This window comes from Copadichromis virginalis, linkage group LG16, assembly GCF_057382275.1.
Source record: "Copadichromis virginalis isolate Kocher_CV1m ecotype Utaka linkage group LG16, C_Virginalis_male_GT1.1, whole genome shotgun sequence".
Classification (NCBI taxonomy): domain Eukaryota; kingdom Metazoa; phylum Chordata; class Actinopteri; order Cichliformes; family Cichlidae; genus Copadichromis; species Copadichromis virginalis.
Window position 1 is genome coordinate 34,739,472 of NC_140633.1, and position 16,320 is coordinate 34,755,791.

Genomic DNA, 16,320 nt, shown 5'->3' on the forward strand with positions numbered 1-16,320 from the left:
TTCCGTTGTAAATTTTCACATTCCCGCCATCATCGCGCAGCTCAGCGACGCGTCGTGTGCTGCTCTGCTGTCAACAGCACCGGAGAGCAGGTGAATGCCGGCAAAACAAACTTTCTGCCTGCTCAGCAGCTACAGAAGCGACACCGGACTTTTAGAAGTTTGAAGACAAGCTCTCGTCATCGATAGGTAAGTACCTGCTCGGTGTAATCGCAACGCGATACGCTTTCCATCACCAAATTACAGACTAGCAAATTAGCCAGTTAGCTAGCGTCCGTTAGCTTGTTAGCCGAGGTGCTAACGTCGGCCTCCTCCATCCCATTCAGGGGCTGCGGACGGGCATACGACATTATCCGCATCCAAAGGGGCTTTTTTACTTTTCGCTAGCACCTTTTCTTGGAGTTGCCGGTTTGGACAGGTAATTCTGTGGGAGCATCGATGCCTTGAGCTGAGAGGGAACATCCCGTGTTGTTGTGCACGTACCAGTCGTTGGCTACCGCGACTCAGAGTGGCCGTTAGTTTGGCTAGTTTGATGGCAGATGCAAACATGGGCTTTTATTGAAGCTGCTAGCAAAGAAAATCACAAGGCACGAGCTGCCACACGCAGCCAAACAAGCTGTTTTATTTGTCAGAAATGCATTGCGAGCGTGCTGTCCGCTTTTCTGCTGCGAGATGCTGCGCTGACTCCTGTCAGCTTGTTTTGGATGGTTTGTACTTTCTTGTGACTTTGACAACGTGGGTTGCCTGCTCTCGTTATCTGAGCTCAGCCTCGGAAACTTTGAAGTTGCTTTCACCGAGACGACTACAGGTGATATTAGTGTTATTACAAAAAGAGGTGCTATGTTCATTTTAGTGGCTGCTTCTGTTCGTTAAGCTCATTATTTTCCTGCAGTATTTAACTAGAGTAATCAAATTCAGAACTACCTGACCATTGGTTTAAACTGCTCCTGCTGAACACATTCAGTTGTTATAAATATAATGTGCTCAGATTGTGTGACAGCGGATCCAATTTGTCTTTTTTAGGATTAGTTTGAGTCCCAGTCTCCCAAGTGCACCAACGGGATAGAAAGCCATGGCAACTGTAGTGCCCAAACTCTCCAGCGCTGGGGCTGTGAAGATCCGTTTCACCAGTCTGGACCTGGGCACCACCAGGTGGAAAGAAGGGACGTTTGAGATTTTGGAAAAGGACAATAAAGTTAACCTCTGCCTGAGATTCAACTGTGGAGGAGCTTCCAAAACGTTCCAGGTATTTTACTGTTTTTTTTGTGTTTTACTGTGTTTACTGTTGTTTATAAGACCCCAAAAAATGTCTTACTTTCACATTGGTCTTTATTATTGTCATTTTTTTGTTAATGTCCTAAGAGGTACTGATTTCGATTTTAGTGGTCCTTTTGATTATGATCTAGCAACCTTTTGCACTTCATCCAGATAGAGTATTGTTTTATCTGGGTCAGCTGGCTCAGAAGGTACTGTGGGTTGCCTGTTATTCTTGGGATTGTTGTGTCAATTCACATGTCAAAATAAGATTCCTTGGGGTGAGTCATGCCACCGCCTTATTTTGGTGTGTAAGAGTGAATGAGTTAGATGAGAGGAACGTTTAAAAAAAAAAAATAAAAAATGTAAGAATGCACCAGACTTGCAAATTAAACAGCTGATTTAAAAACAGAGAAAAAGACACTGAACCCTCATAATCCTGCAAGAAACCACACACAAAAATATTAGGGGTGCAATGATACTCATATCAATATTGAACCGTTCGATACAGTGCTTTCCGTTCGGTACGCATATGTATCGAACAATACAAAAATATTAGGGGTGCAACGATACTCGTATCGATATTGAACCGTTCGATACAGTGCTTTCGTTTCGGTACGCATATGTATCGAACAATACAAAATTTTTAATTTATTTTATCAACTTTTCTTCTGACGATGCTGTCTGTGTTGAGAGCTCAGTGGATCTGCGTTCGACTACTCCGCCTAGGCTGCACTGTCAAGCGCAGATCCACTGAGCGCAGCACAAGCTAGCAAGACAGAAGCTAAGCTCGTTGCAACATGGCAAATTGAACCTCCCCCACCCTCATTCAGATCTGGCGTTTGAAACTATTTTGGTCTTCATGTGAAGTATGACCCTGAAGGTAAGCGCGTCATGGACAAAAGTAAAACAGTATGTCGGATGTGCCATGCAATGCTCAATTACATGGGTGGGAACTACTGCGTTAGCGCAGTTTGCTCGTTAACGTGTTGACGCAGTCCAGCCCCACGCACGGGGCGATCCGCGGTAGCTCGTTAACGGAGATTTGTCATGTTAACGTCATTTCAGATTAACGCTGACAGCACTAGTGGGAACACAACGAATATGACTGCACATTTACTCCGACATCATCCTAGTGCAAAGACAAGTGGAGGCAGACAAAAACAACAAGCACGCATGTTACAAACTTTACCTGAGTCATTTAGACAGCTGTTAGCACATGATTCTCCTTATGGGGACCTGATATGTTTAATATGCTGCTGAGAGTATACCCCAGAAGAAGCGTATAGTATAGCTTTTATTTTGGAAAGCCATTTGTCTGTAATAAACTCTCTTTTCCAAAGATGAGTGATTTCTCGATCAGATAGGTTTATTTTTTTTATTACTTTGTTGTTTCAACAACATTAAATTTAAAAACTACTTCTGAGTTAAAATATATATTTATAATTTTAATAAATGATAAATTAAAAAAGCGCATATAGATAGATAGATAGATATAGATTTTTTATTTATTTATTTATTTTTTGAGTTGCTTTCTCGGTTGAAAAGACTCCTACTAATGGATGGCTAAATGATGATATTTCTTTTTAAAGCATTACAGGAACAAACTTTTTAAATGGCACCCCATAAATCAGTCTTACATGTCTGATTCATGTCAGTACTAGAAGAATCTAAGCTGTCAGCTTTGAGGCATTATGCAATGAATGAGCAGTAGCTCTGCACTGAAGCCATGAATGAACCGGATTAGAAACATAATCTCACCCATGGCACATACCAGGGTTTGTTCAGCCCTCGGGTCAAGTGTTTTTAATGCATGCCTGTACTTCTTTTAGATGATCCCATATTCCAGAACTAAAATATTTCAGACTGACTGATGTGATTGGGTCTAAAAAGAATAATTAATATTACCCTTCCTCTTATTTTGAAAGTTCAGTTGCTGCTAAAACAGCTAGCTTCCTGTCCTCTTTTTCCCTACTAGTAAACCTCTTGTTTTTGCAGTTCAACTTAACCACTCCTATCTTAGTCCTTATTCTGCTCTGCTGATCTGCTGTGACCTGGTGGGTCACTCTGACCCAAACCTGGTATCAGGAGATAAACTGGTTCATGGCTAGTAGGCCATGCAGGACAAGGACCACAGCATCTGCTGCTGTTTAACTCTCCCCTACTAGGAGTAACCTTGGATGCTCTTTTTTTTTTCTTTTTCTTTTTCTTTTTTTTTTTTTTAAAGATTAGCCGTTTCTGTAATATTTCAGGCCTGCTTATGGAACAAAATGCCTGGGTTTAAATTGGAAGTTATTGAAGGTGGTCTCTGCCTATGCAAACCACATATTTATTCAAATACTCAGGTGTCAAAACCCATCTTTATGGGCGCAGGGGAGGTTGTCAAATGTTGTTTTGATGGGGAAAGCGTTAAGACAGAGAGGCTGGAGTTTGTCTAAGAGATCAGAAACTCTAACCCATTCACACGAAGTTTGTTATTACTTTCTTTAATAAAGTGTGTGTGCCTTCTCTCGATCCCCTCCTACCAACACAATATAACTGAAGTTTGTAGGAAAGTCTGGAAAACTTGGAGGCGCTAACACTGTAATGAATCTGTCTTGCTCCATTGCTAGGAAAGTCAAAAAAATTGAACCCCCACGACTGTTATAATTTCCAAACAGACATATAAGAGCTTTTCTGTAATAGTCTGGAGCAAGAGAAGTAAAACAAAAAAAACTTTGTCATCACAGTCAAGTGTTCTGAGTCTCTTGTTACGAAGAACCTCACTCCTCAGATAGCATGATATAAGACCTATTGAAGAAAGTAATAGCTGATAGAGTGAGGTTTGTCATATAGAACTAGTTTGTTCAAAGGTATACTTTATCAACAAGTATGATGTGAGGAGAAAGATGATGACGATGATAATGTATATATTACTATTGTATGTAATAGTAATAATCATGAATCCGAATATTTGCTGTTCTTTGCTCTCAGCTGAACCAGAACGTGAAAAATATTAGCCAGAGTGCCAACCGCATCGTCCTGACTCTGAAGGATAACAGTGTCATCACGCTGGACAAGATGCCTCCACCTTTGGTTCAGAAGACTAAAGAATACCTTGAAAAGCTGAAGCAAGGAAAGCCAGGTAATGACACCCCTGCACATTAAAAAACAACAACAAAACAAACAAAACAAAACTGAAAGATTTTTATTTTTTATTTTTTTGGGAATTAATCCTTGTATGCTCTTCCTGCAGAGAATGGTCACTTTTTCTCTGCAGCTTCATGTTAATATATTAATATTTCTTAAGTTGATGCAGAGTTTCAAGTAGGGATGTGCTCGTCTGGCTGACCAGTCGACTAGTTGTTGCTATTGTCACTAGTTGATAACAGATGTACTAGTCATTTAATCTATTTGGTTTACATTTAATTGATACCCAATGTTAGTAACAGGGTTTGTACAGGTGCTTGAAATCCTTATCCTTATAAATGCTTGAATTTTATTTTGTCTTTTCAAGGTTTGAAAGGTACTTGAATTTCAGATGTTGTGCTTAAAAGTGCTTCAAATTGTAAATGTATTTCATTCACCACAAATAACTATCTGATTGAATAGTTTTCTTATCAGATAGAGAAATAAAATTAGTTGCTAAGTGTAAAAACAAAATTTCTCCACCTGGGCTGCCTTGCACCTCTGCATGTCATCAGTTTGCTTGAAGAACAGGATTCATTTGTATCCTATTAAATAAACAAAACATCTGTAGCTGTCATGAAAACTTATGCAACAGGTTGTTGCGAAGTAAGGTGTGTGTTAGTCTGCTTTTAAATCTATGATCTGAATGCTTTATGCATCATGGCAATGCAGCAGTGTTATTTTTATTTTTTTATTATTATTATTTTTTTTTATTATTTTCAGTTCAAGCACATAGATTAACTTGAAGTGATGCTGACTCTACAGTGTAACGGGATCATTTTTATGCTTTTTTTTTTTTTTTCCCCTGAACTTTTTGTTTATGCTGCAGTTTTAAAATCATCCCTCGGAAGTGCCAACTTCAGTGTGCTCGGGAACAGATCTGTGAAAAATGAGGCTAACCCGTCCGGGGAGAGACAGGTGATCAAGAATGCAATAACAATCTTAACTTAAACACATGTGGACAAACGTACATGTGTTTAACTTAATTCCTCCTGGTGTGTTCAGACGACACTGAGGCGGCAGAGCGCAGAAGGCCGGGAGGACACGACACCGAGAAAACCTCTCGGCAGCCCGAGCAGAGCGGCTTCCACTCCCACTCGCACAGGACTGTCTGAAAACAGGCAGGCTGGGAATTTTTAGACTGTATTACACAGAATAAATTAAATTAATTTATGAATGTTTAATCCTGCCCCATTTGGCATGTGAATTATTCGATGTTTCTGTTTCTCAGGAGCGAGAAGAGAAAGCGACTCCTCACTCCTGATAACGACCTCAGTGAGGATTACCCAAAGGAAAACGACTCCTCGAGGTATAATCAGCACTGAATTGCAGTGCTGTTGGTGACTCATAGGATGACCTTATCTCTGCAGCCTTTTGTCTGAACCACTGCCTGTTTGTTTTTTGCAAATCTTGTGGCGAGATAATTAAAACTGTAACTGGTAATCAGTAGGTCGCTACTTTCATCGGCAAAATACGAACCTTGATTGATAGACTTTATTTTACTGAATTTGAGTAACATTTTTCAGCAACAACAAGGCGACTTCTGACCCCTCCTCCAGGAAGTTTCTTCTGAGCTGCAAAGAAAAGCTGAAGCAGTCAGAGGAGAACAGGAGCTCAGGTAAACCCAGCAGCACCACCTTTTTGTAATCTAGTTGCACAGCATTCTCTATGCAAATTTTTCCCAGACACTGATACACTCATGTGCCTCCTTAACTGTAGCTCCTCTTGGGTCAACTCCCCTTCAGCCATCATCTTTCTACGGCAGCCGATCTGCGACTAAAGACTACAGCCAGAGCCACTCTTTTCTGGACAGGTGAGTTGCTTCATGGCTCAATTAAAATGCAAAGCAGCAGCAGTTTGAACCTAGGATCAAGAATTTAAAAACAGTACTATTTGATACTTATTTAAAGGGAACCTTTTGATTGTTCTTCGAAGATGACTTCTACAGTACCTGCCCTCCATGCTAGCTTTGGCTTTCTGTGATTCTTCTATTTATAGATTATCTCCCACTTTGCTGATACCTGGTAGCTAGTAGCCATCATGTGTTTTGTTTCAAGGTTACAAACAGCTTCTAACTGCATTATCGCCACTATGTGATAGTGCATTATATCCTACCAGGCAAGGGAAAGTGAATATTTTGACATAAAATATAGTCACATAAACTATGATTTTTTTTTTTAAAGATCTTAACTGTCTGTATTTTAGTTAATAATTTTTAGATAATTTCAAGATCATTAGAATACTTGTGAGTTGTGTTCCTGTAATTAGAAAGAAATCTAAACCTAGAATTAAAAGTACGTCTCCCAATTTGTCTTGATTGACTTAGATATATATTTATGAAGATCCGAAATGAAATCTTAGATAAGAAAAAATCAGGTCTAAAGATTCTGTCCCAGATCTAATTTCAAAAGTGAATTACTTTCACAAGGTTGAGCCAAGCTTTCCCACCTGCCTGCAGACTTTTCCAAGCTTCCTGCTAGACTGATGGTGGGTGCTTAGAGTGCTGGCTTCAAACCTGGGTAGGTTTTGATTAGTTAAAATCAGATGAAAGGAACCAGTCATCTCCTTGGCCCAGGTGATAACAGGGGAGAACATTTCTATTCATCCAGTGATTGATTTTTAAATCTCCTCAGGCCATCCAGTACTGCACAGACCCCCACAGCCAAAAGGAGCCTCATGCTACCGAACCACTCCACTCCCTTTAAGAAGGTACGACCCTCCTTGGACTACGGTGGCTGGAACAAGCAGAGGCCCTCTACCCTGGCACAGCCTCAGGCTCCACTGCAAGGGTACAGATAAGCCAGCTCCACTTGATATGAAATTAATTTGATCCATGACACCAAATAACAAGGGAAAAATCAAAACAACAAGCAGTTTTTGAAACTTCTGTTATTCATTTAAGATTTTCCAACCTGGGCAACACCTGCTACATGAATGCCATCCTGCAGTCCCTCTTCAGTCTCCCCTCCTTCTCTAATGACATGCTGAGGCAGAGCATCCCATGGAAGAAGTTGCCCATCAATGCCTTGCTCAGGTACTGTATTATATTATTATAGGTTGATAGTAACTGTTGTTTGTTAACAATACTCTGGATTGTTGTCATTTTTAACATAGGTGTTAAATGACACAGGAAGCAGTTTAAATGAACTTTGTTATGATCAGTGTCCTGTCTTCACTCTGTGCAGGCGATTTGCTCACCTCATGGTGAAGAAGGATGTGGCCTGTCCAGAGACGAAGAAAGACCTTTTGAGGAAAGTAAAGAGTGCCATCTCCTCCACAGCGGAGCGTTTCTCTGGAAACATGCAGAATGTAAGTTTCCCACTTAAACTCGTGTATATGACCAGGTATGCTTTTCAGTTGAGATTGTGTGCCCACATATGAAAAGGGACAGCAAAACAAATCTTTAAATTGCACCTTTGAAAATTTAAGAATAATAGTGTAGAGAATAACTTTTAGTAGAAGGTTTATGTTTAAAGAGCACAGTTTAGAAATTAAACAGGTAATATAGGTTTGCTTTTCCCAGTGTTTTCTCTAACTTCTTCCTCTTCCTCTAGTCCCAAATTACAGTAAGACTGTTTATTATTAATGTTGAGCTCATTTTGGGCTCAGAATACCTGCTGAAGGACAGTCTGCAATTCTAATTATTATCTAATTAGTAATAATTATCTAATTATTACTCTGTGTGTTTGGACTGAAGATATAATGTATTTGCTCAAAAATTTCTCTGGTGCCACAGCTAAAAATTGAACACAGACTACAATACCAAAAAAAGGTGTGCATATACAGTAGTGTGTAGCACAGTAAAATACAATACGACACAACAAGTGTCCAGCGAGGTAAAATTATGTGAAAGAGGCTAAAAACAAAAAGGAAAGTGTTTTAAAAGTGATAAATAAGTAAAAATCTAACACAGTAGAACATGTAGAAACATGTGATACAGTACAGAGCTCAGCAATTCAATGATAATGTAATTAAATAAAAGCTGACTATAATGCAATCAAGTGACTTTAGAAAGTGTCTCAATTTCAAAGCGAAAGTAAAGCAAATATGAGATGGCACGCTGGTTCAAATTATGACTTTTGGCTTTCAAAGGAGGATCTCTTCCCCCCCCCCCCCCCTTCCCATCCATTTCTGTTTGAGGCTGCCTGCTCATAGTTTTGTGATAGATGTGCATCATCACAACTCTGTTGTTTTTTTTGTTTATAACATTCAATATTTAGTATTTACTGTTATTTACACTTATCTAGGTTGTTGCTTTGATCTCTGTATTGTGGTGTTCTCTTGTTGTTTGTTTTTTCTTCTTCTTTTAATAGCTGTTCTAACAAATTTTCTCAGTGTCTCTTACTGCCCCCCCTCCCCTCTGTTTTTCTGTCTTTCTCTCTCCCTTTCTTTCTTTTTGTCTAATAATAATATAGATCAATCAAGTGGACCAACATGGCATTGCCATACTTTCTCCACTTAAAAAAAATAAATCCGTTGAGCATCTTTCTTCAGACAACAATTCTGATTGCTAAAGTACCGACCAGGAGAGGCAAAAAACCCCCCCCAAACTAAAACACACAAAAGTTAAATCTTTCAGGCTTATGGTTTAAAGTGGCTGTGAATAAAATCCTGTTTTAAACCCCTACATGTTTCTTGTTTTTCAGGATGCTCATGAATTCTTGAGTCAGTGCTTGGACCAGCTGAAGGACGACGTGGAGAAGATGAATAAGAGCTTAACGAACGAGGCCGCCTCCTCCTCCTCATCTTCTGTAGTGGGTGAGAATGGTCTGGAGGGAACGTCATCGGCAGTCAAAGCAGAGCCTGGTGATGAGGCAGACACCTCGCGGATCTACACCTGCCCCGTGGCGGTCAACATGGAGTTTGAGGTGCAGCACACCATCACGTGCAAAGGGTGAGGCTGGTCTCCTGCCTATCATTCAAAACTCTCGATGAAGGTGAAAGGTGTTTGATTCCCTCTTTGTTGTGTTGCAGCTGTGGCGAGGTGGTGAACAAGCGAGAACAATTCAATGACTTGTCCATCGACTTGCCGCGAAGAAAGAAGACACTGCCGCTTCGCTCCATCCAGGACTCCCTGGATCTGTTTTTTAGGGTGAGTCACTGGTCCCGTCATCCTGATGCCCCCCATGTTGGATCAAAAATGACCAACAGGGTCAGAGGAGTGCACTTATTAGCTTAGTATGCGCAATGAGGCTCAAGCAGGAAAAAACACTGTAGCATTTTAGTTTGCAGTTTACAAACTGAGAGAGCCTTTGTGAGGAGACACAAAAAATAGAATTTCTTTCGAGACAAGCATCGGCTGGATGTAATTTCATATATAATTAGTTACTTTTTCTTTTTACAGATGGAGGAAATTGAGTATTCGTGTGAAAAGTGCAACGGGAAATCAGCGACTGTTACGCATAAATTCAGTAAACTACCCAGGTATCTACAGTCTGTTTAAACACACACAGTAAAGACACGCAATAAACACTAAAGATACAGCACATATGGAAAACATTGAAAGCATAACCAGCTTATGGAATAAAAAGAATTTAAGTGCCTAAAAACCTTTGTCTTCACAGAGTGCTTATCCTACACCTGAAACGGTACAGCTTTAACGCTCAGCTGTCTCTAAACAGCAAGCTGGGTCAGCAGGTCTTGATCCCACGATACCTGACCCTGCTCCCCCACTGCACCGAATCTACAAGACCCCCCATCAGCCTTGGCTGGAGCCCTCAAGCTGCCTTGTAAGATGGGAGAAAACATTTTAATATGCATACAAATTTAATTCTGTGTAAATACATTAGATGGCTGGAGTGATTTCAGTTTTAAAAGGCCAATTGGCAATGTTTTGACATCTCCTGCAGCCATGATTTTTCATGTTGGTTTAATACCCCAGAGAGGACTACATGTAATAAAGTCAGCATTTAGTTTGCAATTTAAAGGAAAAACATGCAAATATTGCTCCTTTAAGTAAAACTTAACAATCAGCCTAGAAGTAGAGCTCCAATAGCAGCAAGAGTTTTATTTGCCTTTGTTTTTCTCAAAGGTCCAGAACACTTAAAACGTCACAGTTGGTCAACTCGTCCACAGCGCCTCTTCGGTAAGTTCTGCAACACTTGCAGAGGAAAAATGACTTTTGTGCTTTAACAACCTCTTTAAACAATGTGTTATCTGACTGAAGGGTTTTCTGTTTGGGCTTATGAATTTATTTGCTGAACATGTGACTTTGTGTAGTAGGATCGTAGGGAAAACTTCCAACTCCAACTGTACCTCCATCCTTGTGGACTCTGACTGCGAAGAGGGGCCTAACAGGAAGGTGAGCGCGAGCCGCAAGCGACGCCTGAGTATCTGTCTGCCTGACGACGATGATCGCGCTGAAGAGGTGAGCATCTGCTTTTACACTTTAACAAACAGAATCCAGCCTCCTCTGGCGTCTTCTGTTGTGACACAGTTTAATGTGTTTTCAGAGGGGGGCAGCAATCGATTCAACAGACTTCAGTGGCATCAATGATGATGAAATGCTGGCGGCTGTGCTGGAGATTAGTCGCCAAGAGGCCGGGCTCTCTGCACCTCCTCCTCTGGATGATGAGCCGACAAGCAGCCCGGACACCGGGTTTGGGGACACAGATGCACATGACTTGGCCTATCACGCAGATCTGCTAGAAGCAGATAGCAAACAGCCCGCAGGTACTCTAACGGGATATTTAAGCAGAGACAGTATGAGTTTCAAATCTATTGCAAGATTTCTTAACAGCAAAGATGATGGTAGATGTACAGCTTTCAGGGGAAACAAAGTTTTTATTTTAGGAAAACATTTGCAAATTTTAAGAGTGGTTAGATTGGAGTTTTGGTACTTAAATGCAGATGTGTTTATTTATTTATTTTTGTTTGTTTGTTTTGTTCTGCTGACCACTAAAGTTAAAATTAATTAAGATCATGCTGCATATAAATGGCCAGAGGTATTTCGGGAAGGCTGCCAAGTGATCAGACTCACTTCTTGGAGTACTTAAACTTGCAATAGACTTTTTTGTTTTTTTTGTTTTTTAATACGGGATCTGCATCAGGTTTTTATTATATGTGACATTTCTAAGAAAGGCTCATTCATGTTTCGTTCCATATTCTCTTGAAAGTACATGCTGCTTAAATTGATTGTGGGTTTCTACATTCACATAAACCCTGGGTTACCAACAAATCCAACAAAAAAACCCAACTTCACGTATCAGGTTTGCTGACTCGAGTATTTGCTGAACTCTTGTAGATGTGCTGGACTCCTTGGACCTGACCATGGATGAAAACAAGGAGAACCAAACTCCAGAGAGTGGTCAGCAGCAGGGGGAGCTGGACTGGGTCCAACAGTACAATCTGGATCAGGAGAGAGAAGAACAGGAGCTGCAGCAGGCTTTGGCACAGAGCCTCCAGGAGCATGTAAGACCAGAGAGAGACTGTGTAGCATTTAACACATCTCAGCTCAATTGTTTTCATATTTCAACACAGTGGAGACACTTTGATGCACCTAAATGGAAAAAGTGCTTACTTTCAGCTGCTGAAGAGAGAATGGTTGGAGCCCATCAGAAGGGATGCTACATTTACATCCCTCTGACCCAAATGGACCTTTGTATAATCCAATGTAACACCTGAGTTTGGTGCACCAGTTCTACCAGTGTTAGATGCTCACAACAATTTTTTTTCTAGCTTCCAGTAATGGTGACCTTCCATTTGCTGTTAGATTACAGTAGATCTCTCATTATCCTTAAATATCATTGACTACTCTGAAGTCTTTCACCAACTAACAGACCTGATGCAGGAAAATAAAACTTATGACATCATCTCTACAGGAAGCTCAGGAGATGAGAGAGGACGATGATTTGAAGAGAGCCACTGAGCTCAGCTTGCAAGGTAAGAAATACAATTTACTCCCAGGAATCGTCAGCACACGCTTATTTGACCAACTGTGTTCAGCTGATTTTTGTATTGTGATGGTTGCTGTTGATCCCGCTCAGCTGGCAGCAGTGTGGCGATGTAAATAAGACTGAACGCAGCCACTAAACAAAGAAATTTGACTGGATATTTGCAGATCTGTTTAGTCAGCACAAACAAATGTTTAAAGTGTTCTTTAATCAGACTCTGAGCAATGTGAAAATACTGCACCGGCGTCATCATCTCCTCCTCATTCAACAGAGTTTAACAACTCCCTGCCCGATCTGCTCTGCTCGGATGATGACTCTGGCAACGAGGATGTGCTGGACATGGAGTACACTGAAGCAGAAGCCGAGAACCTGAAGAGAAACGCAGAGGTATATCCAGCTGGCACACAGTGTAAAATGCTGCAGAGCACAAAAAACAGCAAATAGTTTATTCACCTTAAATACAACGGATGTATAATCACTATGCAAAAATAAAAACAGTGTTTTACAAATGTAAACCTTAATAAAGGGTCAGTTTACACACCACAGATAAAGTCTTAGATAATCTGCAGGACACTGAGTTGATTATGAATCAGAACATGGTGAAATACACGCACTGATTAAGAAACTGCAGAATAAGTTAAATAAAGCAGCAGACTGATGATAACTTATTGGTTGTGGCCTGCATTAACCTGCCTATGTATCCTGTAATCCACAGAGTGGGGAGTTGGCCAACTCGTTCAGACTCATCAGTGTGGTCAGTCACATCGGGAGCAGCTCCTCCTCTGGTGAGCACTTGTGTTTGTTTGTGCCTCCGAGTTTAGGTCCTCATGTGTTTTGACAGTGACAAATTATTCAGGAACAATGAAGATGAGTCAAAACTGTGTATGAACACTTTAAGGAACTGCTTTGATGTTTACGCTGCTTTATTTATATCCCTTATTATCTCAAATGTCAATGAAGAAATTGGCAGCCAGAAATAAAGTTTATTTATATTAAGAATCCTTAAATTATCAGGGAAAACACTGCTGGATGAAACTGTGTGGTCTTTACTTGGTGTGGGTTTGTGGGTCTCTTGCCTTTAGTTTTGTCTTCAGCAGTAAATTTTGTGAGAGCCTCAAATAATGGTCAGCACCTTTCAGCAAAAACATGATCTAGCCTGTCCTGATCTGATATTAGATGATGAATATTAGCTGACCAGGTAAAACAGAATTGAAATCTAAGACATTAGCTAACTTAATGGTTGTAGGTTTTAGGAGGAGCCACTGATAATGTGGCTACAAAAATGTTTTTTGTTTTTTAATCTTTCAGGCCACCAACACAGTGGAATTTAAAAAAAAGAAAAAGAAAAAGTATCATTGTCCAAACACTTATTTACCTGACTGTATACTAAAGCTAGAACCATAAAGTTAGCTCATGTGTCAGGCAGAGGTTATATTTGTCCAATAACTTTGGATAAATGCTGGTGACATCATCCTTGTCTATACGTGGATGGCGTGGGTGTGCCCTCTGTGTCTGTCGCTGTCATGACTATAGACTTCAAGAACCAAATGCTTGCTCTGTGAACAAATATTGATATTGTTCCCCATCTTTATCTTCCCTGTAGGCCATTACATCAGTGACGTGTACGACATGAAGAAACATTCGTGGCTGACCTACAATGACCTGGACGTGTCTCGCACGCAGGAAGCAGCTGTCCAGCGAGACCGTGACCGTAGCGGATACATCTTCTTCTACATGCACAAGTGAGTGTGCAAGTCCTCCTGTCAGCTGGTTATAGATGTCACTGTAATGATGTGAGATGCCCTGCTAATAACACGCTGCTACCTTGTGATCTCTCAGGGATGTGTTCGAGCAGCTATCTGAGATGGAGAGATCTGGAGCCGGAAGCACCTCAGAGGCAGGAAGGAATGTCCTGCAGCCCCTCTGAGCGCAACGTCTTTGGACGCCCACCCACACTCAACCACAGCTGATCCTGTTAGATAAAGCTGCCCTGTGAATCCTCCTATACTACTGATTGCCGTCCCTTTTAGGTAGCCTTCAGGCATTTCCTTTTTCCTCTACAGATCACTAAAGGCCAGGATAAAAATAACACCTGATGATGCCGACACAGGGGCTGACCTGTCAAGACTCTTTCAGATACCAGAAATGCAGTTAAAATGTTCCGTGGATCAATTTTTGCCTCCGTGTTTTTGGGGCTGGAGTCTTTCTTTGCTATCATTTTATCAACGGTTTTGTAAGGTTTAATTTTGTTGTTTCTTTCTTAAAGACTTTTCTTCAGACTTTTACTTCAAACTATCAAACACTGGGCGCTCCTGGTGCTTTGTAGATTGTATGTTTGCAGACCCCTTTATTTCCCATATAAGCAAAATAAAGATATATTCTATGTTGGAGTATAAGCTATTATAGAATTTAGAGGGTTGTTGTATTTAGCGGGTACATTTGGTGCAATATTTGTTACTGGCACAAACTGGTCCATTCAAAACAGCTTTCTGTCCCACAGTGTGGATGTCTTCCCAGTTGCTTTTTGTACTTCATGTGCAACCTGATATTTTTTTGTGTGATTATTTCCATATTTTAGAGGTGTGAAAGAACGTGCATTCATTAATATTTAACTGAGCTTTTCTCAGTTGATCACACTTTGTTGTTTGTTTGGGGTTTTGACCTTGTGCCTCCCAAGAAAAGTTTTATAAATATGTGCATACAAGCTTTACTTTGGAAAGTCGCACAACCTTGTTGTTTTTGAATGTTTGTCAAATCTGAAACAGTGTGCAAGTCAGAGTTTCTTCTATAAAGCCAACAGATTTTTATATTTATTGCATATAGAAGGGGGTTGGTTTCTCTTAATTAGCCCAAAATATGAGCCAAGGCAAATGGAAGTCATTACTACTTTATAACCAGAGAAGATACAGTACCTGTTGCATAATATCTTTTATTTCAACACCTTTAGAACAAGTGTTAAGCATTTAAAGTGCCCCTGTTATGCTCATTTACATGGTTAAAGTGTAACTGTGGGATTAAACGCCTTATTGTTCAGGGAAGGAACCCGTTATCTGCTCCGTTTTAGTGCCTGTCCCTTCAAGGCACCTGTCTTCTGCTCTGATTGGTCAGTTGATAACATTAATATTCTCAGACTGACTGTTAAAGCTGTAGCCATGTTTGGAAGACGTTTTTACCTGTAAATACAGTCGGAATCACCTGTTGATTCTTTATTTCAAAATGTGCCAAACTCACTGCTACTAGGGCAGTACATCGTGATGTAGATTCGTTATGGACTACAAACAATGCCTTTTAGCAGCTCTGTGTTTTTGTTTTAAAGCAGTTTCACCCTACAAGTATTTATTCAGTGATGGAATAAATAAACAGTAGTGAGTGTTGGAGATGCTGGATATTTTCACTTCTGTTTGTCTTCTGGTCTATAACTGTAGGGAGATTTTATTTTATTTTTTAATTTTAAAAAGCATAAAAGGGGCACTTTATGAACCAGTTCCTGTCAGGCATGAAATATGTGGAATATTCTGTTTATTACTGGGTACCAACTGTGTAACTTTTATTCTGTGAAAGGAAAAAAAAAAAAAGCTCACTCGTACACATGCTATTATAGACTTAATCTGTACAGCAGATTATTCCCTCAAATTAGCACAACATGGCATTAATTTCAAAAATTAAATCACTGCAGACCAAATTTGACACAACTTCTGTCTTTATATTTGGGGATTTTAGGAAGTGTGCACTGATTAGCCGACTTCCTGTTGCACCACGCTGTGTTAATTCTCCAGGTGTTTTAATGTCTGCATTGATTGACGTTTCTTAAATGCCTCTCCTGAACATGCTGTCCTACACGCAGTGTAAAGAGCATAACATGTATTAGTGAAGTGAGAATGAACAGCTTTTTCTACCCTTCATACACAACCGACTCTTCCTAAAGCAGATTTTAATAAAATATTCCAATGAAAGAACAGATGTTTTTTGGTGTTTGAAACTCTTCAGCAGAGCTCACATCAAGTGTTTT

At 40.2% G+C, this 16,320-nt stretch overlaps 1 protein-coding gene across 2 annotated transcripts; it reads left to right on the forward strand.

Annotated features, from left to right (window-relative positions):
- Positions 1-32: 32 nt before the first annotated feature.
- usp37 (ubiquitin specific peptidase 37) lies at positions 33-15,688 on the forward strand. 2 transcript variants are annotated; one of them, XM_085434550.1, is made up of 24 exons: positions 33-186; positions 1,021-1,243; positions 4,225-4,375; positions 5,249-5,337; positions 5,425-5,540; positions 5,651-5,728; positions 5,946-6,037; positions 6,139-6,232; positions 7,053-7,208; positions 7,322-7,453; positions 7,605-7,728; positions 9,066-9,313; positions 9,394-9,511; positions 9,764-9,843; positions 9,984-10,148; positions 10,451-10,504; positions 10,639-10,786; positions 10,872-11,091; positions 11,663-11,829; positions 12,240-12,300; positions 12,583-12,698; positions 13,027-13,096; positions 13,915-14,053; positions 14,151-15,688. In XM_085434550.1, exons 2-24 carry the CDS (start codon positions 1,070-1,072, stop codon positions 14,236-14,238), a joined length of 2,880 nt encoding a protein of 959 aa, XP_085290676.1. In that variant the 5' UTR covers positions 33-186; positions 1,021-1,069; the 3' UTR covers positions 14,239-15,688. The 2 variants fall into 2 exon arrangements, with proteins under 2 accessions (XP_085290676.1, XP_085290677.1); XM_085434551.1 differs by having other exon boundaries at positions 10,642-10,786.
- The last annotated feature ends 632 nt before the right edge of the window (positions 15,689-16,320 follow it).